The 25,041-nt window shown below is 41.7% G+C and overlaps 2 protein-coding genes across 4 annotated transcripts in view; one reads left to right on the forward strand and one right to left on the reverse strand.

The window, feature by feature from the left end:
• Positions 1-682: 682 nt before the first annotated feature.
• Positions 683-21,916, reverse strand: LOC135499101 (F-box/LRR-repeat protein 7-like). 2 transcript variants are annotated; one of them, XR_010449231.1, is made up of 8 exons: positions 21,832-21,916; positions 17,616-19,280; positions 16,776-16,907; positions 13,780-13,887; positions 12,925-13,132; positions 10,349-10,651; positions 940-1,071; positions 683-759 (listed from the first exon to the last, which is right to left on the reverse strand). XR_010449231.1 is itself a non-coding variant. In XM_064789761.1 (6 exons), exons 2-6 carry the CDS (start codon positions 19,263-19,265, stop codon positions 10,392-10,394), a joined length of 2,358 nt encoding a protein of 785 aa, XP_064645831.1. In that variant the 5' UTR covers positions 19,266-19,280; positions 21,832-21,916; the 3' UTR covers positions 9,190-10,391. The 2 variants fall into 2 exon arrangements, 1 of the variants encoding a protein (XP_064645831.1); XM_064789761.1 differs by lacking the exons at positions 683-759; positions 940-1,071 and having other exon boundaries at positions 9,190-10,651.
• A 1,477-nt stretch (positions 21,917-23,393) lies between these two features.
• The window catches only part of LOC135498782 (interleukin enhancer-binding factor 2 homolog), a 35,015-nt gene continuing 33,367 nt past the window's right edge, over positions 23,394-25,041 (forward strand). Inside the window, exon 1 of one of the 2 annotated variants that reach the window (XM_064789232.1) lies at positions 23,394-23,443. In XM_064789232.1, coding sequence (XP_064645302.1) covers positions 23,439-23,443 — 5 coding nt within the window. In that variant the 5' untranslated portion in view covers positions 23,394-23,438. The remainder of the gene's footprint in view (positions 23,444-25,041) is intronic. The other variant, XM_064789230.1, reaches the window with a different exon arrangement.

A 25,041-nucleotide genomic window follows, 5' to 3' on the forward strand; every position in this document is an offset into this window, starting at 1 on the left:
TACTGTTTCTGATTGTGACACATGTTTGTACTATTTCAGAAAACCCCATGTTATGGTGTTAAAAAGAAGATTAGAAATCGACTCCCGAATTGTTGAGTTTTCCATCCCTGTCTCCACCAATTATAGGATCCTAAGAATGCGCAGCGCATCTTAAGATGGCGCTAATCGGTAATTAGCGCAGAACACATGTGCTGTTGTGGGGTGAAGCAGGTGCTGGCAAAGCTTGACGATCCAGCTTTGGCAGGGGCCCATTTAGGGTGTGTTACCAACCACTCAGGTTTGGCAGGGATTTAGTTGAAGCCCTACTACTATACAGCAATTAGTGAATATAGTTGTAATAGTATTTCCTGATCTCCATGCATTACAAAGTATGTTTCTTTATATTTTCAGGAAATATCGCTATGTGGCATACCGCCAATTCGTCAGGTGGTGCTGGGATTACCTTGGAACGGAGGTCAGGGTGGTAGTTCCGACCTGCATGATGATCAAAGTTCGTGAAGCATTCCCGTCTACAGCTTGCTACAAGGGTTTCGAGCTCGCTGGCGAGGATTGAACATTGTTCGATTTGGAACTCTCTCTCTTACCTTGCTCTGGGACATTGAAACGCCTGTAGTATTTCGCCATGGCCTCTTCCTTGGTTAGGCGTATAAATTGTGAGGACAGTGGTGGTGGCACCTATTTCATCAACTTCAGTGGAGAACTTGGCTGGGTCATTGATAACGTCATCACATAGTGTTTTCATCAGAGACATAGCATAACCTGAAGTAAATTGACCAACTTATTTTATTCGTCCATTCCTGCAGGGTTGTTAAATATTGTAAATAGTCATCAGCTTTCCGGTATATAGATTATTGAACAAAGGTTAATTTTTTCAACAAATGTTAATTTTGTCTTATATATTTTTGCCTTCTCATTTTAGACTGATTGTGGCATATTTACCATATGTGGCTTGCACTTTCTTCCTTTGAATGCTGTAGCCGCCCTTCTTGTTTTTATACTTTGGAAAGGTTATTGTGCATGTCTCATCCCCTATCACTGTTTTCGTTATAATGGAGAGCTGCGAGTGCTGGCCTGTAAGAAAATTAAAATTGTCGGGTCAATAGGTCTACCTTTTGGTCCTGGTGGGTGGGGGGGGGGGGGGGGGGGGGAGGGGCAGTACAGCACTTTTTGTGCCAAATCTGTATGACAAATGTGTTAAATTGTAGATCAAAGGAGAATTGTAAAGCATATAATCTTTATTAATTACGTACATCAAAATAATCAAACATGATTGCCATTGGCCAATTCCTTTAATTGCACCCAGTAAAAACTGGGGATTAAGATAAAACACTTGCATGATGCAATTAACAAGAATTAGTATGTGCACTCTAAAAATCCAATTGTCCCTTAATTGCCATTCAAAACATTGAATTATCACCTTAATAAAGGAGATTGTTTATTAGTGTCCTTTATTCAACTGCTCATTTAATGTTTTGAAGCTATTTATTGGCAATTAAGGGACAATTGGATAATTTTAGACAGACTCCTTTGTTCCCAGTCCACAAGAAGCCATTTTCTTATTAATTGCATCATGGAAGTGTTATCTGCATATCCAGTTTTAACTGGGTGCAATTAAGAAGAGGTCTTCTGAACTTCCCACAAAAAGTCCAGACGTAACAGAGACAAGGTTCTTCTCAACCTTTGGTTTCTTGGCTCTAATTGCTTGCTCAAAGTGTCAGGTGGTATTATAACAACCCTGAGTGTGGGAAGTTCCTCATTCTCTTCAAAGTGACCGATGCTGATACAACTGGAATCATGGCTGAATTTATAACATCCGAGCGAGGAAAAGATAAGCTGCTGTACGACGGTTACGTATACGCAAGACAGAAACCGAACTTCATGGATTTGCGAACAGAGATCCAAATGTATAGCCAGAGTAACGACAGATGGTCTAAGTGTAGTAAAGGCCATGAATCAGCATACACATGCTCCAAACCGACCAAACCACACAAGAGACAATCCAGCAGGTCTTGACAGAGAATGTTGGTAACCTTGGTGAAGGGGCTGCTGTGCTGCTACCGAATATTGCCAATATGAGGAGAGTTCTGCGAATGCAACGACAAATGGCGACGCAGCCTGAACCCCAGCCACAAAATGCCATGAACATGGAGATTCCTGAACGATATACTCAAACTCTACGTGGAGAATTGTTCCTGCAGTTCGATAGTGGAGTCGGCGATCCAAATCGCATGCTGATATTTTGTACGCAAAGGAATCTGGAAATATTGGCGTATTATGAAGATTGGTTTGCTGATGGCACTTTTAAAACAGTTCCGCTCATCTTCTTCCAGTTGTTCACCATCCATGTCTTGCTGAATGACTCTGTGACTGCATGTATTTATGCGTTGCTACCAAACAAAACTCAGGAGACCTACGCTCGGCTTTTCACCACCATAAGACAATTAATTCCCAATGCAAATCCAGAAAAATTTTGGTGGACATGGAAAGGGCAGCTTCAAATGCAGCTTCAGAAATCTTTCCAAATGTCGATATCAAATACTGCTTTTACCACTTGTCCCAAGCAGTATGGAAGAAGATTCATGAACAAGGTCTTGCCGTGGATTACCGTGAGGATGACAAGTTTGCGCTTAATCTGAGAATGCTGACTGCACTGGCTTTTGTCCCAGTCGATGATGTCATTGAAAGTTATGAAGCCTTGCAACCACATATTCCAAATGCTGCTGAACCAGTTGTACGATATTTCGAATCAACATACATTGGAGAGAGAAGACGCCAGAGACGTAGAAATCCAATGTATCATATCTCCAAGTGGAACGTGTATGATAAAACCTTCCGAGAACCAACAATGCCATCGAGGGCTGGCATCGCGGTTTCCAGTCGAATGTCGGAGCCTTCCACCCAAACATCTGGGAATTCATTGATGTGATTCGCCGTGAACAAAGTCTTAATGAGTTGAAGATTACACAAATTCTTGGTGAACATCAGCCTCCCCAACAACGTCGTGAGAATCGTGACTGTCAAAGGAAAATTGCTGCTATCGTGCAGGATTATGACAATCGTGATATTGTGGGATACCTGAGAGCAATTGCACACAATCTTCGGATGTGAACAGATTTGTGAACTCTTAAGGCCTGCATGACAAAAGTCGAAATATAGTACATTTTACAAGAATTGACCTAGCTATATAACTAAATATCGAAATGTCTTAGTAATGTCAAACAGACTATATTTCAAAATTTGTCATGCAGTGTATGAATAATGAAGGACTTTATAAAGTTGGTGACTGTTGTGGAATACCTGAGAGCATTTGAATACATGGGTGTCTCAAGTTTGCTCTTGTTGTCTTGAATTAGTATGAACTGTTTGAGACAGTGAATGAAGAATTTAAAAAATTTCCTTTCAATTGTACATATTTATCAGGACACAGTTGCTCAATCAACATTAACCAATCATCCGAGTGTTATCTTAAAATGTTGGCATTATCTCTTTATTAATGTAAAATACCAAGGCGAAATGGCTGAACAGCAATGTTGGTGCAAATTGTGCAACCCAGGGCCATATACATTTGTACGGCAGATTTGCATATATCCAGAAAATTTATTTAAAAGACAATGAAAGATACCGACATACTTGTAAACAGCAGTTTTGGTAAAATTATCTTTTCGTATCAATACATTTTCTATTGTACATGTAATTGTTGTAAATTTGCTTTTCTTTTAATTCCCTCTATTTTGTTGAATACGAGAGATTAAGGCCAGTCTTGAAATATTTTTGTTTGCACATGCCTACTCAAATAATGTTATTCGGGAGTTTCCGCATCGCTTACGATTACGATTACGATTACGATTTCAAAGTCGTAATCGTAATACTCTCAAAACCGGTGTAACATCTGTGGTTGTTCCCCATGTGTCAGTGTTTCCAAACAATAGGCAGCTAGAGAGACCACGACTTTTCAATAGGGGGGATACACAGAAAAACTTGTCAATCTATTTTTGAGCGTTCCCAAACAATGAGGGGAAACACTCAAAAACAGAAACACTCAAAAACATTACACCGGCATGAACCAGAAATTTTGTTTCCGCATTCACACCAACGACTTGGTGTAGTAGGCCCTATACTCTGCTCTCATGCTCTGGGTGCACTTTTCTCGGCGCTAAAACATGATCAAAATCGCCGTTGATCACATTAAATGCAGTTCCCATGTTTGACAGATATGTTCTAAAGTATTCTTCAATGAATATTTCACCTTGAATTTGATATGTAGCGTGGAAAATAGGCTCTTCGCTAATCCATGTAATCGTTTTTCGACTTACGAAGATCAGCCGGAATCCTCGTAAGAACGAGACGAAAGTACCATCGACGATTTCGTCGGGGATGACGTAGCACCAAAAATCGATGACGTCAAACACAAATCGTAATCGTAATCGTAAGCGATGCGGAAACTCGCTAATGGCATTTATTTTACAATTTGCAAAATTTTGTTGAAGAATTTAGAGCTTTTCTTTCATTCTGACCAGTAAAAAAATATTACCCCTGCCTACCTCTACCTACTATGAAAATAGTGGAGTAGGTAACTAGCTAGTAGGGTAGTAAAGAGAGATGTTACACTGAATACTAGAAACTCATGTCAGAAACTTTCAACTTTTGTTAAATTTTCCGGGGACGAATTATCCGCGGGGACGAATTATCCTCCAGGACGAATTTTCCGAGGACGAATTTTCCTCAGGGACGAGTTATCTGGGGATGAATTTTCCTTGGGGGACGAATTATCCGGGGACGAATTTTCCTGAGGGACAAATTTTCCAGGGACGAATTTTCCTTGGGGACGAGTTTTCCGGGGACGAGTTTTCCGGGGATGAGTTTTCCGGGACATTTTCCGGGGACGAATTTTCCTAGAGTTCTGCTATGCAGCTTTGGAGACAGTTCACTTCACTACAAGGTAAGTCACCGTTTACCCACCTTTCTAAGTTGTTGGTATTTGATGCAAAAGTCTGATCTGGGTAGAGTATGGACGACCTAAAATTTGTTGAAAAGTCATTTTATTAGTTCATACCTACCCAGATCAGACTACCCGCCCTGCCTGTCCCACAGCAACGGGACTTACTCTTGCGCTCGAGTAGTAAGTACTAAAGTAATGGCGGCTTTCACAAGGCAGAGGCTGTATTGGGGCGCCGCCTAGGTGTAGCTACGTGAACTAGCTTATCATTTTACTATTATAAATAGATTATTTTTTCCTCGGGTGTGTCCAATAAGAGTACACATGCAAAAGTATGACCTGGGTAGGTATGAACTAATAAAATGACATTTTCCCGGGAAATGGAAATTCACCTTGTCTCTCGAAGTGAATGGGTGCACTGAACAAATTGTATTCCAAACCATAATGTCCTCCTTTGAGGTGGCAGGTGATTCACCTTGTCAGTCCCAGCTGATACAGAGAGAAAGAAGACAATCACGACCATGTTGCTGAAATTGTTTGATGAGACTGCATCATTGAGATCGAACCGGACCTAGCAGCCGTTTTGTCAAAACGTTGAGCCCTGACCAAATCGGACATGAGGGCTCCACCATGTTACAGACATGGGAGGAATGATAAGCCAGTCACAACCAGACCGATTCGAACCTGGCAATTCAAACATCTTGCAAACGCGGCGAACATTTACAACCAGACCTAATCTGGCCTGGCTGCTTCATCGTATCCCTGTAAGTGTGAGAGCGACGAGACAACATCAACCAGATGGAAGCAGACAAGGCTCTTCGACGTCTTGTCACCATGGTGAAGGAGAGGGAGAGAGTCATAATCTGGCTGCTCTGCCATGTTGCCGACACGGGCAGAGAGATACAACAGTCACAGCTGGACAGAACGGAGACTGTAGCTCCACTGTTCTTCCAACACGATGCAGGATATGAGACAGTCGGCCTGGCTGCTCCCCCTACAGGGCTGCACCAGAAAAGGCTCCTCCAACGAGAAGCTAAAATTGAGGGGAGGAGAAAGCAGGAATCAAACCAACCGAGTGTGTCCTCTTGCCAACATGGTGTAATAAATAAGACAGCCATGACCAGACCAAACATACCTGCCGGCTCAACTGCATGAGTGGATGAGACAGCTGTCAAGTCAAGGCCCATCAGACCTAGTGGCTGCTACACTTTGTTGCCGAAATGTTGAGAGATGAAACTCTCAAATCAATACGAAATTTGACCTGGTCGCTCAAGTGTTGCCGACATGGTGAAAGAGATGAGATAGTAACATCCTGACCAAATCGTGTCTGACTTATCTACTATGGTGTGAAAACAGTGAGGGAGAGCAGACAGCATCAACCAAACTACCAATGTCACCCAACAACTCCAAAGGAGACAACCACAACCAGATGAAATCAGACCTGGCAGCTTAGCTGTAATGTCAACACGATGAAAGAGATGAGACTGCCACAACCAGATGGAATCGGACCTGACAGCTGGATTGATTTGCCAACACTGTGATAGAGATAAGACAGCCATAATCAGGCTTGGCTGCGTTCTCGTTTCACTGAAACCTTGCAAGAGATGGAATCTGACCTGGCTGCTCCACCATCTTGCTAATACAGTGAGTGATTTGCTTTTAGTGTCTCATATACCCAAGGTCGCATGGTAAGCAAGGTTACTCAGGTATGTGGGACACATGTAGAATTTTTATCTTGCTGTGCTCTTCAAGATGGCCATCAGGACAACTCGGGCAGCTTTCCAAAATTAGCTCACAATGTGTCCAAGGGACGAAGCTCATGCAACTGCTAAGGTACCTCAGTTAATAGCAAGACCTACTGCCTCTGGGCCCAACCTGGTCATATGACAACTCGCGTAGCATACTTGAATAGCTCATGGACCAGAGGTTCCTCATGTACCTGGGACAACAATAGAAATCACTAGGTAGAGCTTCGACATCACTGAGCTCTTCAAGACAGGCCATTGAGATATTTCAAGTATCCCACTTGAAGTACCTCATGTATACTTGAAGAAACATGTACTTCGCACAACATCAGGACCCTCTGCCTTGGGGTGAGCTACTATCTGATTGCAATTTAGGACCGCCCCACCTTGGTAATGTACACCTTTAGCTCACAAAAAAAGTCCAAGCTGTCAAACATAAGCCAATAAGCTTTGTCAGGTGAAATTTAAAGACGTTTGACCCATTAAAGTAGGGCAGTACATGTGGCATGCCGTGCATGCCAAGCCAAACACTGAAAAACCACACAGGAATGTGTGTGAAAACTTTTTATTCTTTTTGGTAAGCTTTAATAGTGTAACGTTACCATTGCGTCACTCGCCAGATTCATGACGAGGCGATTTCCTTGATTTCTGGACCATTCATGTTACCTTAGTCTAAGGCTAATCCTTACCATATTGTTTAATTTAGATATATACGAAGGCCTACCAATTGAGCGTCACGGTAGGCAAGCATGGCCTGATTGGTTGTTCCGCGACGCAATGGTTATTGTTTGAAATTACCATTGCCTCCATGGTGACCGTGATCAGTTTTCGGTTCATTTTAGGGGGGGGGGGTCTATTCATTCGTCATATTTTGCTTAATTTTGCTAAAGGCGGCATAACAAGCACGTTTATCATCTTACCCGGATAAAAACTGATGCATAATGAAACGGCCAGGGGCCATTGTGCTCACCGTATAGATATTTGGTGGTTTGGAATTCATCCAGGTTAAGAAACATTGTACATGTATAGTATATAGGTCAAACCAAAGTCGGTATGACATGTGATGTATCGTTGCTTGGAGTAAGAACCATAAGAATATCATCAAAAACAAGTCACTAATAAACGAGATATTGCACTTTTTACCTATTTTAGTTTTGGCCTCCTGGTGGCCAAGTTAAGTACCAGATCAGATTGAAACTCGGTGTCTGAGGTTACATGATGTAGGGAGTCATGTGTACCAAATTTCAAGTTCATAGCTTTAGTGGTTAAGAAACGTGCCATAGTTAAAATCAAACGACCAATTTACGCCATTTGACCTCTGTGACCTTGAAAAGCAGGCCAAATCAAAAACTCATATGATATGTGATGTATCCTTGCTAGGAAAACCTACCATAAAAATGTTATTGAAAACGAATCACTAATCCGCGAGATATCACACTTTCTAGGTTTTCACCTTTGGCCCCCTGGTGGCCAAGTCGAGAATCAGAACGGACTGAAATTCAGGGTCAGAGGTCAGCTGACCTAGGGGGTCCTTTGTACAAAGTCTCAAGTTCATAGCCTTAGGGGTTAACAAACGTTCCACAGTTATGCTCAAATGGCCAATTTACGCCATCTGACCTCTGTGACCTTGACAAGTACGTCAAATCAAAAACCCTGTCATATGTGATGTATCCTTGCTAAGAGTATATACGATAAAATTTTTAACAAAAAGTAATCAGTAATAAGCGAGATATCGCACTATTCAAATTTTTGGTTTTGGCCCCCTGGTAGCCAAGTTAAGAATCAGACCGGACCGAAAATTGTTGTCACAGGTCATCTGACCTAGGGGGTCATGTGTACCAAGTATAAAATTCATAGCTTTAGTGGTTAAGAAACGTGCCATATTTACACACAAACGGCCAATTCACACCACCATTTGACCTCTATGACCTTGAAAAGTACGCCACATCGACCTGATTTTTTGTCAACATGTAGAGCTACATAACAGGTGTCTACATACCAAATTTAAAGACTATAGGACGAATACAGACAAAACGTGCCACTATCGGTGAGTTTGACCTCTGTGACCTTGACAAATAGGTCAAATCAAAAACCCGTATGATATGTGATGTATCCTTGCTAGGGGTACCCACCATAAAAATTTTAGCAAAAACAAATCAGTTATAAACGATTTATCGCACTTTTTAAGTTTTTTGTTTTACCCCCCTGGTGGCCAGGTGAAGAATCAGACCGGACCGAAATTCGCTGCCAGAGGTCATGTGACCTAGGTCATAATGTGTACAAAGTTTCAAGTTCATAGCACAAGCGGTTAAGAAACGTGCCACACAGGATACGGACGACGGACACAGGGCTATCGTATTTGGCAGTGCGAAGTCATAAATCTGGCGAGAGATGCAATGGTGACGTTACATTTAAAATTTTCTAGAACTTGAATAAATTCTTTGTCAAAAGGGTAGGCAACAAGATGCTGATCAAACGAAAGATGATTATGAAAGATATTTTTTTCAATAACAAAAACTTTTTTATTCATTCTAAAAAAACAAATACACACATAAACAAACAAATATACCCTCATAAGACCGAAGGAGAGAATGAAGCAGGGAATCTGGAGTAAAGGTTTTCAATGCCTCGGAACAATCTTACTTTTTCAATACCCTTACAGCATAACACAACAGGGTATCGTCTACAATCTCATTTCTGAAGCCACATGCTCACAACGAACAAAATGACAATGAAAAGGAAAACACTGTTTTCAAAATGTTTTAAAATATTTCATGAGTCCCCCCTCGCGATGAACAAAATGTCACAGTCGCTGCAAAAACAACAAGGAAACCACTGGTGATGTGCGATCTGTCAGGCCTAAGCTTTTCAATGCAGCAGCTCCACAGAAGAAAAGTTGAATGCATTCAAATGTTTCGCATTTCATACCAAAGTAAGTTGAGTTGCCTTGTAGAGATTAATTTTGATCACGACATAAAAGCAGGCCCAGTTCCCTAAATGTGCACATAATTCACCTTGACATCATCGACCCCCCCCCCCCCCAGCTCTTGCCTACAGACCCCTTTAAAGAGGATCAACTGTTACAAACACATTTTTTTTTTAAAAAGCACATGAAAATCCCCAAAAGTCACTGGTATTTTTTGGTTCAAAAACTACATGTACCTTCCCAAACAAAACACTGTAAAACAGGAAAATCTTGCTTGCAGGCAATTTTGGCAACTTTCGTGAGGAGGATGTCCCTCCTGACAATATTAGGCCTCAGTGATCACACGACAAAATAATTGTTCACAAATATCGAATAAATTACAAGCTGCCCAGGTCCTCTGTCCACAAATATAGTCAGGTATACTACAGGGTGACCCAGAAAACTTTTCCCTCACACAATGGATACACAATAGAATTCTATTGTACAGGGGAAAAGTTTTCTAGGCCACCATGTAGATATGAATTGACAAATAAAAACAGGAGTAAAAAACACCAAAGTTTACATTTGTAAAGGTAGGGATGTCAATAAATATTGCAAGGTCAGCACCTATTAGAAATATATATCTAAGAAGGCGCTGCAGAAAAACATCCAAAAATGGGAACGAACAGCGTTCATGATTAACAGTTCCCTGCACCTCTTGATCAATAATCGTCATGATGCACCAATCGGTGACAGGATTACCTTTTTTTTTCGTGCCACCCTTTACAACACCACTTCCAAGTGTTTACACATAACCTTGTTCCATGGCTTTTTTGAGTAATCTCTGAGCATCCAAAAAGAAACTGGAGAAGTGAATACGCGGGTAGCGGTCGACAAAGTCAGTTAGTGTTTCCATGGTAACACGATCGCAACGAATCAAACTGATGAAGCGTAGCGTTCGACACCGCTCTGCTATGTACTGAACGCCCTCTGCTGTCAGATCATTGCACCAACTTACGTCCAGTACCTCGAGGTGTTTGGCATTGTCGGCGAGGATTTTCAGACCTGCAAAGAGGAAGGGTTCGAGTGACTATGACTTCGGGCATTCTTCTCACCTGGAGCTCACATCATGGTCACCCATCCAAGTTATGACTCCGCTCAATGTGTTGCTTAACAACTCGCACCGGAGACAACGCGCCAACCATTCGGCCATAAAGGAATTCCTCCATGGCCAGCATGTTAAAGGATAGCTCCTGGAATAAATCGCTATAGCGATAATCGGGAAAACTAACGCACCTGCATATTTCGTATATCATTATTATTCCAATATAGGACTGTATATCGCTCAAAAATTTGCGTTTGTACCAATAAAGGTGTTTTAAATCCACTAAACACAGAGTTCATGGAGGGCGCCATTTTCTCACTTTTTTCGCGATCTCTCCTCCAAAACCGGAGAATCGTGACGTCACGTGTGCAATTCACATTGTCAGTATTGTCACAATAGCAGTCAGCTGATTGATATTTTGAGATCGTGTTATTGTATTGTTATCAAGGGGGCTTCAGATGATGAAAGCTACGTTGACAGCAGTGACACTTCGATGAGCAGCGGGAGTTATGAAGATTTGGATGTAGGGGGAAATGTTGGTGTACAGGGCTACCAGTTTGAGCCGGAATATGAAGAGGGGGAGCTTGAGTCATTGACGGCAATGACACTATGGCTCAAGCTATTGAAGATGCAGCTGGACCCGATGTTGATGGCCAAACTGGACTATGCACCGAGGCATTTTGCATTCAAGCAATCCATATATTACGCGAATGTCCAAATAAAACGAAATTAGAATGATTTAATTGCGTGAAATCTTGAGACATGCGAGAGAGATCGCGAAGAAACGGATATTGACATGGATTCACACACTGCGCACGCGCGAAAAGCGGTGACAAGCCCACAATATGCACGATCGGTGCTTCGGAATTTCAGCCAATCACTGCCATTGCACACACCGCGTCATCACCGAGGGAAATTTGACTCAAAATGGCGCTGTCCATGTCAGTAAAATAGGGACTATTAATATCAATTTTTCTCCCTGAACTATTATATTTCTTCCACTTTCAAAAGGTTTGTGGTAAAGAGGAATACTCATTTAATATATTTCCATTGGTTTCGTTCAAAAAGGCTGCCAACGATTTATTCCAGGAGCTATCCTTTAAGCCGTGTCATAAAACTGGGGCTACTATACCAATATGTAATTTTTTAAAGGCAAAGCACAGGCACCAAAAACCATAGTATTCCAACTTCCAACAGAAATATCGAATGAACTCAAAGAAGAACAGGATAATGATGACACCAAAGTGCTCTGAAAAGGTACTGCATGTACCGACACTAGTAGATACACTGCTGCTGACACCATGGAAAGCTGCTTCAATATGACTAATAATGGTCTTGGATAAAGCAGAAGTGGAAACCACTGTCAGTGGAAACCACTGTCAGCAGGACACCCACCGGCTTCCCCATTAGGAGCACTAGTTGTTGTTTCCATTCAATTTCACCTCTGTTGTCAGGACAGCATTTGTCAGTCATGAGGGTGTCCTGAATGGCCTATGCCATTTGTTAGATATTTGAAATTTGTAATTGAATTTGAAAATTACAGATTGTGTAAATACGTACTGAATATTGATTTCAACAGTAGACAGCTATGCAATGTACAAATATCCTAGATACCAAGTTTCAGCAAATTTGTATGCATAATAACTGCACAACCGCATTGCATACTCTCAATTCGACTGTATAAGACCAGATCATATATTTCTTGCCCGCCCATTACATGTTAATCATACATGTAGGATTACCCAAAATCACGATTCCAACCAATGAGGTCTGACAAGAATTTTTAAAGTCCTACCACCCCTAACCTGGATGAATATCCTTATGAGTAAACATCATAAATGTGGTATTAGGCGGTATTATCAACCTGGTCTTATAGAACCGAGTTGAGAGTAATTGCATTTCTGGACCACCAGTAATTACGAACTTTTATTAACCCTTTAGCCCTCCAATCGCCTGTAGCTATTTCCATCAAACGCCGGTGAACGCCTGTGTGATTGAGGCGACATCTCACGTGAAAGTTCTGAATCAAAACATCATTCTACATAAGCCGATGTTCGGAGCCGAACTTCAGCTCAGTCAAGGAGTTATCCGTTTACAGACGAGTAATGCCACAAAATTTTATGTCGAATTTGCTCATTTTTAGGCATATTTCTGGAGGAACAGATGGAAAAAAGATAACGCTAGGTTGCTAAAGGGCTAAAGAGATTCTGCTGTACGTCATAACAGCCCTTACCATTGTCAGTGATATTGCAAGAGACACAATGCAGGGTCTTCAAGTTGGTGGCATTTCTCGCTATAACTTCGATCATGTCGTCATCGACCCATCGCATCAGGCAAATGTTCAGTTTGGTCAACTGCTTACAGCGAATCACGATTCTCGTCACGGATTTCTTCGTCAGAGCGGTTATGTTGGATACATCCAAAATGGACAGCTTTGGCAGCTGAAAACATAAGGACAATACCAAGATCACAGAAAGGTCACACCAGTTTGACTCCTTTGATAGCATGCTCACCGACTATCACTTTAATTGCGGGCTCACTAACTTCCCAATTTATGACACCCACCAACTAGCACTGTTTATACGAGGAGAAAAAGAGCAGATGGGATCTGATTATGTCTGTCTAAGCGGAACCTGATCAGGACCTGGTACCTATGTGGAAAAGTCCAGATTCAAATTAGACCATATTGAGCTGGTGTCTAGTTATCATCAAGATGCATCCGCACCATTTCTGTCATCTAAATGCAAAAAGGAAAACAATTGGGTACATGTGTGATGTGGACTAATGTTTGCCTGTGGGCATGCGCAGCTAAATGATTTTGTTAGAAAACCACATTGAGCGCTCCTTCTCTCATTACATTAACATTAGGGAGGTTGAGAAGAGCAACTTATCACCGATCCTTATAAGTATGGATAAAAGTCTGTAGAAGAGGACGAATTTTGTGTACATTTCCATCCGTATACATTCAAGGATCTGTGATAAGTCACTGAGCTCAACCACTCTAATAATAAGCATCCCTATTAGATCATATATTGACCTAGACTGCCCTACTGTCTCTCTAAAAGACCAATGTTAAATTTGAACATACCTGCGTGAGATGGATTATACCTTCATCATTCATGACTGCACTCATCAAACTGACTGTGGACAGTTTGGGACAGTTACAGCTCAGAGCCTCCAGACTACGATAAGTGAGCTGAAACAATGAAACACATCATTTGAACCAACGATTTCAAAGAATAATGACATCCATCCTAAAGTTAGGGTATTCTAAAATACCTGGATTTAGAATGAACCCCATTTTACAGTGCACCACTCTGCACCTTCGAAGCCTCGTTCTGAGTTCAGCGGTTATGATTGGGCAACCAAAACCACTTAGCTTAGATTAGTGCAAAATATGGAAGCAGTCAAGAAGCATTTGAAAACCACTTTATTCGATATTCAATTTGAGCTATTTTAGAAAAGAAATTGATGCCTTCACTGCCAGTATTGATTGTCTCACCAATAGCGCTTGGGGTGGAGCTAAAGTGTTGGCCAAAACCTCGGCTACGCCTGCCTTAGCTCCACCTTGCAGTTAAAGAGAGACAACAAAGCCCTGCAGTTCGGTATCAAGTCCTTAAACCAATCTCAAAGTGAATACCAGTATTCATTCCCACATCATTCATCACTGTACTGCAGGTTTTTTCCACTACAGAAATCGTTTTGAGGGTACATTTTCAAAGGAGCCTCGTAGCCCAATGATTTTACACGAAAGGGGCCAGGGTTTGATCCCGGGGAGAACCCTGGATTCTATTTCTGGATGAACTTGCGTAGTTTTCAAGAAAGTAAAATTCCTGGCTCTTCACAACAAGTTTTAGGCTCTTGTGAGATGAATTAATGAGGGTCTGTCGGACGAGACTAAAGCTGTGGTCCCTTTTACCCGAGTGTCTATGCCATAGCAAGTAAAAGATCCTACAACGGTGGACAGTAGCCTATAGATGGATATCAGATGACGTCATAGCGATTTTGTAAACACCCTGCGTGCACATACTCGCATCTTTTAAACATGGTTTTCAGGAAGAAAAGCTGCAACAAACCGTCGTCCAGTTAAGATTTCACTCGATAATGATGCTTAACCGATGATGTGCAGCTATCCAAGTGTTATTCTCAAATATCATGCAAGTCATGAGATAGGCAAGAAAAATTCCTTGTATCCAAGTGAAACCAACAACGATCATGGACGTTGATATTGTTATGTCACGCCATCCCCTCTATTGAGATACGAGTATGCGCATGCAGCCAACGGTAATGACGTCATTTCGTAAAAAAAGATATCGATCTATAGTGGACTGCACACCTTTAGTTTGTCATGAGAATACAGTACATTTAGAACCTCCCTTGAGGATGCTGCTTTGGTCCCAAATGGGTAGTTTTCATTCAATTTGACCTCTATAATCAGGACACCTCTCTATTAAGGGGCTAGAGGAAAATTCGTCCCCGGAAAACTCGTCCCCGGAAAATTCATCCCCTAGGAAAATTTGTCCCCGGAAAATTCGTCCCCGAGGATAATTCGTCCCTGGAAAATTCGTCCCCGAGGGAAATTTCGTCCCCGGAATATATGTCCCCTAGGCTAATTCGTCCCTCGGAAATTCGTCCCTGAGGAAAATTCGTCCCCGGAAAATTAAACAAAAGTTGAAAGTTTCTAACATTACTTTCTAGTAATCTACTACTTACTACTTTCGACTTTTCTCATTCATTATAAATTCAAATTCAAATTCAAATCAGTTTATTGAGCCAGATGAATACTACATTCATATAGGTTTAGAAAATACAATAAACTGGTGCGGGATAGAGAGAAGAAGCAGAGGAAAGTAAAACAGGCAGGGATCTGTCTTAGGAAATGTACCCTGACCATCAGCGTGCGGAGGTGATGTGACTACAAATGATATTAAAAAAAGCGTTAGAGTCCACACAGAAATCATATAACAGCAAAATAAATGCGTTATAAAATATTTATATTACAAAAGATGAAACAGTGGAATGGAAGCAGGAACGATGAGAAAAGTAGTGATAACATCTATTAAGTTGAAGTTTTAGTTTTGATGGAAAGCTATGAAGAGGCTTCATAAATAAAGTTGGCTGCATGGGTTGATGTTTCACCACTAGAATTAAGGATATAGAAGACCTGTTTCTCTTTGTCCAGCCCAAGGACCCTGTCTGGAAGTGAAAACAGCAGAGTGGTTCTTATAAGCTTAAATTTGAGACAGCTAAGGAGAAAGTGGGTTTCGTCCCCAATAATGTTTTGATTTAAATCATTTTTACAAAAGTTACAAAATCTTTCATCTCTGGGGGTTTTAGGGTGTGAATAGCGTCCTCTTTCAATTTCAAGGTTGTGGTCACTAATTCTAAGCTTAGTAAATCTTGCCCTTTTGGCCTTTATCTTAATATCATTTATCTCTCTTTACTACCCTAATAGCTAGTTACCTACTCCACTTTTTTCATAGTAGGTAGAGGTAGGCAGGCGAAATAATTTATTTTTTTTCAAATAAGTATTTTTACTGGTCAGAATGAAAGAAAAGCTCTAAATTCTTCAATCAATAAAATATTTGGCCTGCCTACCTGTACCTACTATGAAAATAGTGAGGTAGGTAACTAGCTAGTAGGGTAGTAAAGAGAGATGTTACACTGAATGGGAAACATCGAAAGTAGTAGTTATTACTACAGTCCATTCGACAAGACTTAAGAGTCTTAGAAAGTAAAGTCAGCAACTTTCAACTTTGTAAAATTTTCTGGGGACGAAGTATCCTCGGGGATGAACTTTCAAGGACGAATTATCCTCGGGGACGAATTTTCCTTGGGGACGAATTATCCGGGGACGAATTTTCCTGTTACCCTATTAAGGACAGCACTTGTCAGTCCAGAGGACTGTCCTTAATAGAGAGGATCTACTGTACTACAATATGTATTGTTTCAATCATTGCAAATCTGCCAAAATCAGCAAGTTTTCTCAGGTGTCGGCATGGAAACAACCACCGAGGTAAACCAATGGCAGAAGCCTCGCATCATGTTCTGGGCAATAACATTTGAAGTCACACCTTCACCTACCTTGCCCAGATGATCCAAGTTGATGGCCTCAAGCTGTGGACATTGGCGAGCTACAGCCTTCACCCCCTCGTCTGTGATGCTGTCACAATGATTCAGGCTTAGAGTTGTCAGGCGCGAACATCCCTGAGCAATCTTGGAAAAAATATGGTCATGATAGTTATGGTCAAATAAATTTGAAGAAATACATTGATGGCACAAATATCATCATCCCACTGCCTTGCAATGCCAATCCAGACCCCAGACCCAATCACAACTGACAGACAGCCTTAAATTTCTCTTTGTGTATGTAAATAATGGACCGTGTATACATAACTTACAAGCAACCCGCAACTTATAAGCAACCCGCATGAACATTGAAGGTTGCATAAATGAATGCGGCAACAACAATTTACATAACTTTCACGTCAGCTGAGCGCAACTTTTGAATAGTACTGGCTGTATGTTTCGTGTAACACAATGAAAGCATTCACAGTGACATGCATGTAACCAGTGTGTTAGAACAATAAGCTCATAGCTTACATGGCACCAGAGCACAGGTTGTGCATGCAAAACTGAGGGCAAGTCAATTGTAACTGGGACTGTTGGTGCAAAAATGGGAAATTCCCAAAAGGACAGGACAGTTTTATATTTCATAACAGTTGCACCAGTTGATAAGGGCTTTTGAAGCTCAAATAAAACAGTATTTTAGTACGCTTTGTATCTTACGTACATTGTAGATTAAAATCACAAACTGTACATACATTCGATTCTTTAATTTGCCAGACAGTTGTTCTGTTGCAAACTTGAGATGGCTTCATCAAGGCCCCATGCACTGAACAAGTCACCCTACTCTATACTTACACAGTTTAGATCTGCGTCTGTCAATGGGTAACAGATGTCGAAGTATAACTTGCGCAATGACAGACAGTTCTCCCCGATCGAGCGGAAGGCCGGCCCGCTCAGTGAATAACATCGACTCAGTTTCAATACTTGTAGAGAATGGCATCGCTTTGTTAATGCTGCAATGCCACTGGACGAAATCAGTTTTGAATCTGATAGGTCAATACTGGTCACATGATCACTGTACGACGTCAATCGGTCAAGAATTTGGTTGGTTAATTTGAACTGTCCTCGTAAATCGATAACACGCCATAATTCAGGATCTTGAGTAAGAGTGTTCCAGAATTTACACACTAGCGCCACCTTTCGCAGTTGTTCGAAACGAGACAGATACTCAAATATCTTTAAAACGATTGGCACAGGGAGTTCGTTGAATTGTAATGCCGAGGCTTGGTCGGATTCACTGCCACCAGGGGAATCCCCATCAAAACCAGTCTGTTCAAATGCACCGCATGAAGATTTAGACTCCCTGACTAAACTTTCTTCCGCTACCTGTGAATGCGAGGCATTTTGATCAATTATTTTACATGCCCTTGGACTTGTTATGCTTACTTCTGGTCGATAGTCTAAATTTCTGGAGCAAAGGTTACAGATGGCCGAAGTATGATGCCGCTGCAATACTAACGTCGCAACCATCTCACTTGAGCAGTCACAGCCGCCAGAAGCATAACTTGCCGATGTGCTGGGCCTTTCATGCTCACGTGTAGCACAAGAATCGTCACGTGTACTGGGCCCAAAATTATCACGTGCAGGACTAGAATCGTCACATGTGCTAAGCCCCAAACTATCACGTGCAGCACAAGAATCGTCATGTGTGCCGAGCCCCAAACCATCACCTGCAGTACAAAAATTGACATCTGTGTTGGGCCCCAAACTATCAGGTGCAGCACAAGTTTCATCAAGTGCGCTGGGCCTCACACAACCTGGTGCAGAACAAGAATCTTTATGCTCGGAAACATTTGTCACTTGACAACTTCCATCCAAATGATCATTTTTTTCAAATTCTGTTTCAGGTTGTGAAGGCTTGTCAGGTTGTGAGGTCATATTGACGTCGAGGATGCCCCCAGACTCTGAATAAACCCATTCAGATTCCCCAACTCCATGTCCACTGTTATTTCCTCCCTTAGAATTGACTAAACTGCACCAGTCGACTTTTGAACCTTCACAGGTGTTAGCAGAGCGGACTTCAAAGTGTTTCAAACTTGCTGATGGCGAATTTTCTTCACATGTATCATCGGAGAGATCTGCCGCAAAGTGTTTTTCATACACTTTCTCGATTTGACTTTCGGTGATATGGTGCAAGGTCGCACCTTTACAAATATGATCATAATCAGTTGAGCCATGAGCAGATGCCGCAACAGTATTGGCAACAACTGGTCTCCCAGGTTGCTGTTCAGAGTGCCGTTCTCCAGTGGCCAACACACCGGCAACACCACCAGTATTCAATGGGCATGATGGGCAATCACCACTCCCGGGAATCCACATAGCATCACCCCCACCAGTCTCCACCTCCATTTCTGAAGATGAACTAGATTTGTAACGACGACTGAGTTTCTTCGGAGGACCACTTTCCCCTTCCAGCTCCGGCAACGGGATTTCGTCAGAATCCATTCTGGGAGTAGGAATCTGAAGAAGTGAGAGCAAAGTTGACAACCGAAGTAGGTCTAGGAAAATGAAATGGCCCAGGGACCATGAGCTCACCTCGGTAATGTAATGCATGGCATTTGCCGTGGATATGGGGAGAACAGTTTCAGGCTAGTTTCACCAGTTTTGATTCCATTGAATATTATTAGTCTTCTCGGCTCAATGGCACCAAGGAAAATTACCGGTACCATCTGAGTATAGCATTTTGGTTATAAAGTTGACTGAATTTCAGGATTATTGAAGAGTGTACATGTCACATGGAAATTGGTTGACATCTGTTCAATAGTTTAGGAGTAATAGGACTTTGTTGGATTTTCAAGATGGCGGCCTGGCGGCCATATTTGTCATGGGATTAGACTGAAAATTAGGGACACTGATAAGAGTACATAGATAGATAATAACATTACATGAAGTTCGGTTGCAATCCGATCATTAGTTTTGGGGTAATAGGACTTTGTTCAATTTTCAAGATGGCCACCTGGCGGCCATATTGATAGATGGATTTGACTGAAAATCAGGGATGTTGTAGAGAGTACATAGATATACAATCTCCTGAAATTTGGTTGCAATCTGACTATGTTTAATTTTCAAGATGGCCACCTGGCGGCCATAATAGAAGTCCGAGCGGGACAAACTTTAATGGTAGGATAGAGGGTCTCTAGATACATGTCCTCACAAGTTTAGAACCTTCTAGCTCAAATAGAAACGAAACGTGCCACCTATCGGTGATTTAGTGAACTTTGACCTCTGTGACCTTGAAAAGTAGGTCAAATCAAAAACCCTGGTGATATGTCATTTAACCTTATTAGATACACCCACCATAAAAATTTCCTCGCTCTACGTACAACCATTAACTTCAAAAAGGCAAAAAACAATTTTCCAAGATGGCCACCTGGAGGGCAGAAAGTAGGTCATATCTCGAAAAAGAAAATGCTTCTGGGCATATTGCCCAAAGCTACCATCACACCAAGTTTTAGCCATCTAGCCCTAGCGGTGACGAAATGTGCTCCACTAACAGACGATGGACGCCACGGTATCGTATAATCTCTCCAGAGGTGAGTTAAAAAGCTGCGACCTGATAGAGGGGGGAAGAAACAAGCAGGAGATACCCAATCTATAGAAATAGTGTTGTTTTCTTAGTTCTTGTAGGCCTACTGTACCCTGGCTATAGTTATATGGCACGACTTAACCCGCTCACCATGGAGGAATTTCTTTTGGCCCGTTGTCTCCAGAGCAACGTTGTGCACGGTCATCAATTGGATGGGTGACCGTACAACTTGCAGGCGTTCCCACGCGATGCGAATGCTGCCACTGGATTGTAGTTCGGTACAGAGATGCTAGGTGTTGCTAAGTGTCAGAGATGCTAGGTGTCGCTAAAGATGACTAGTCCTAGTCATCTAGGACTAGTCATCTTTGTCTGAAGCCGAAGGGGAGATGATGTTGTACTGTACTCGAGTGTCATATGGCACGACTTACACTGCCGGCCATGGAGGAATTCCTTTATGCTTATGGCTGGCTGGTCAACGGAAGTATGACTTAAGATTATGTCACTGCCAGCAAGTTAAGGAACCACCATTTTGGCTAGAACTTGAAAAGCAATTAAATCTCTTTTAAAAAAAATTAATGGCAATTTCAAGGGTGAGAGTCAGTTTTCAACAGCCTCCCAGATTTCAAAACGGCATTCATTTCATTTTGAAGGAGTTCTAACACAGTGTACATAATAATACACACAGGGTTCTTATCCATACTGTAAACACTCCTCTACCCCATCAACAGGTCTGGAAGTGGAAGTGCCCATGGGTACACATATACAAACATTCATTATTATAATAATCATGAGACTAGAGCGCTAAATCCAACTGGTTTCAGCCGCTCAAAGCACTTCAAATTATTACCCTGAGCTATTGGCCTGCAAAATCATGATTCAAGCTCAACTCTCTGGAAGTATCACAGGTCGGGCTGCAGCCATATAGTGCTCAAGACTAACATTCATTGTTTGCTATCTCTGCCAGCTATATAGGTACCCATTTACCCCTGGGTGGAGAGAAGTAAATAGGGTCAAAGTGCCTTGCTCAAGGACACAAAGACGAAAAAACGGTGACCCTTTCGAGAATTGAACCCACGACTTCCTGATTATGAGCCCGGTGCTCTAACCACTACGCCATTGATCTTCCCTGCCAAATTTAATTAAATTCCAGGCCCAGGGGGTCAACTGCAGAAATTTCCCAGAGAAAGTGTGCTGTTCTCTCACAATATGGCTCTAGTCTAAAGCAAGGTTGAGCATGGTCATCAACTGGATGGGTGGCCAGCACGTATAAATACACTACAGTTCTATCTAAATAACATTCTGACAATAGACATGATACTATGACATTGAATCGATTGAATTTGATTTGTGACATTTCAATTTCATGATTTCTCTTTCGCATTTCATTTTCTTCTTTACTACTTGACTTGGAGATTTTGGTACTGTACGTAAAACTCCTGTTATCTATGATCTTAAAAGTATGCTGATGATAAATCTAGCACTTACTTTAGAGCAAACTGAACAGAAAATGAGTTATAAGCTTTGTTTTATAGAAAATTTCAACAAAACAGAAAACACCATGTGAAGTACGTCATAAGTATCTGTGATATCGATAAAGGCGGCGCGTAGTGTCAAAATGTGGAACTAACATGGCTTGTTTTATTAACCAGAATGACGAAAAGAAGAATAGATAGGTTGCGCAACACCGTGCGCCACACACTAACATTTCAAGACTTTAGAAATTGAAAATTGTGTAACTGGGGCACACGCACAAATTTTAACCGACAGTGCGGCAGTCGTCCACGGAGGTAGGCCTACTGCCCTTGAATTGGAAGAAGAAGCAGCTAGTGTATCTTCAGTGTGAGCAGCGCAGCCTGAAAGTGGTAACATGTTTTTCGAATTACATATTCTAATTCCCAGATGGCAGTGTGCCTACGCCATTCGTTAACAATTTTATACTTGAATTAATCGAGAATAAGAAAAGTTTCCATTTGCTTAAATGCGTACTGAAGTCCATTCAAAAACAGTTAGTCCGTAGCTTTGGGCTCCGGAGGGCGAACTAACGGTTGGATTTCTTTGAAGTTATTTGGATTTCACAGGTTCAGCATTATCAGTGCAGAATTTTTTTTTTAATTTCAGCAAAGTCGAATAGTCATTGGGAGGCTTCTCCCCTCGTATTGTTTCTATATAATGTTCATTCATCCTTGGCACACGAGTAGATGGATACAAAAAACGCCGTTCGTTGAGAAATTGAATTTTTTATTGAATTGGCAATTCAAATTAGCAATTCAAAATGGCTGCACACTTGCTATAGGAGCCCCTGGACACACATTTGCATATACACCGTACTTCTGTAATGAGTGAACAGAAGAGACTGGTGAAAGTGTCTATGTGACCGCCGGATTTTAAAAGGCGATGACGCGGCAAGTATGGTCTATGACCCGTGTATTTGGCCTTAACGTGATACTACTCTTTCTACTTGACAAAACTATTTTGTGGCCAACCAAATAAGAGTAAAATTGAGAACACGTTTTATGGTATACATAAAAATGCCGATACCTTACATCAAGAATTCATAAAGACTATGAATTTGGAACTTCTGAAATTATAAAAACTCAAGTTTTTTTCAAAAGGGTAGGTAAAAGCTTCCTCATATACTAAATGTTATTGGTTCATTGTAAAGATATTACCAAGACGAACAGAATGATTCTTTCAGCTCTTAACCCCTAAAGGAGATACAGAGCATTATGTCTAAGAGACAAAATTGATTATTTAATTTCCCGTGCTATGGGATTCTTTGTCTTAGAGGGGTTTACAACCTCGTTCAAATACCATTTCCTTATTTATTGCCTAATAATCGCTACTAAACGAGTTACACTACATGTATTTGAGGTAAGCATTTTGTGACAAAAATCAAACAACAACCAGCCAATAGTAGTCATTGAATAGAAGACGAACATTCCCCTTTCAACTTGGGATACAAACGTCGCTATTTTAATCATTTCAACATTTTGTTCTGCAAAGGTGCGTAAGCCTTGCACATGCGTAATGCTAGCCGGCATTTTATTTCCGTCGGCCATCTTGTAATTTTTAGCGTGGTTTTGGTTGACACAATGAGGTTTTTATCGAAATTTTAATCACCTTTTTTGCCTGCTTTACAAAATAATACTTCTGTTCCTTCTGTCTGCGAAAAGTAAACATGTTGAAGAATAACCCCTTTCAGTTTGAAGCCGTTATGCGGTAGTCTTATTCTGCTACAGCCATGTTTCTATGATAAATCTATGCGAATATTTTTCCTTTCGCCACTTCGGGTTTGTTATTGTTTTCATTCATTCGTTCACTCGCACTGTACACACATGCATGCATGTATTATGTGTACAGTGCGAGTGTATGAGGTGTATGCATGACATGCATTTATTCTTCCATTCATCACATGCATCATGTACAGGGTTCTCCACTCGGTCTGAAACAGACCGGGCGCTAGCCCATCATTATTAAAACTTAAGGAATAGGCCTACTGTGTATTCTGTCGGGTGCAGCCCGACGGCGACGTGCGCGCCACCGAACGCGTCTGGAGTCTCCCCCAGAAAAATTTTTTACTTGAAACCGCTTAGATGCGATTTCCTGGCACCTGAGTGCTTCATATGCCGTTTTAAATGTGCTTCAAGAACGCCATTTATTACACGAACATTTGTGACGACACCGCAAAACCCGGGCGCAAAACAAACCAGTAACGTACCAGCCGCGTGGCTGGCGAAATTCCGCAAAAACTGCTTTAATAATTGCAAGGGAGGTAGGGGGATGATAACGGCCTGAAGATTACCTGATTACTTGCTTTTGCATCCATATGACCTCGTGAATAGACCTAGGTCCTATAATAGTAATCTATTTACAAGTCCAGTCCAGCAAAAAAGTAATCCCCGACACCACATTACAAGCTCCCGCCTTCACACACATGCACAAGTTCTGTAGCGAGATATCAATTGTCCATTCCGTCTATTGCGCAGACCAGCTAACATGGCTAAAAATAGAATTACCACTCCGCATACATTGGATGAATGAAGCAGGCTGTTCTATCAAATGCATTGACCTCCCGCAGCCTCGTCAACTAGTAGTTGCGGGCCTATTTTTAGCACGGCAAAGTGGTTATCGTGTTTTATGTTTTAACCGGGCGGCAATTTTTTTTGACCGGGCGCTGGATTTTAGGCCGGGCGGTGATGGTCTCACTTGCGTTTAGTCCGGGCGCAGCGCCCGGACTGATGTATTAGTGGAGAACCCTGCATGTATTGTCATTGCAATTATGAATACACACTAAATGCCGGTCATCTATGCAAAGCGCGAAGGGCTACCGTGGACTGAAGTCTGAATCATCATCAATCATGCAGCCAAATTTTAATTATAGGCCTAGCAGTCTAGTATATATCTTCACCATCGCCATTAGCATCACGCTTTCCGAGAATTCGTGTGTTTTCGGAAAAGAGCGATGGTCATGGTGCAAACTGCTGACCAAACATGCAGGGCCGGTTATACATCATGCATGTGTTCCGCGCAATTTGCTGATCTGCGCTATCTTAAGATCGCGCTGCGCGTTTTACTGATCCTATGATTGCGCGGCCATCTTGAGATCGCGCAAGGCGGTTTAGGCCTTTGCTGTGCTGGTCGTAAGATTGTGCTGTGTGGACTTCTCTCTGTATAGTCCTGGAGTGTATCCAAATA

Source organism: Lineus longissimus, chromosome 14, assembly GCF_910592395.1.
Source record: "Lineus longissimus chromosome 14, tnLinLong1.2, whole genome shotgun sequence".
Taxonomy (NCBI): domain Eukaryota; kingdom Metazoa; phylum Nemertea; class Pilidiophora; order Heteronemertea; family Lineidae; genus Lineus; species Lineus longissimus.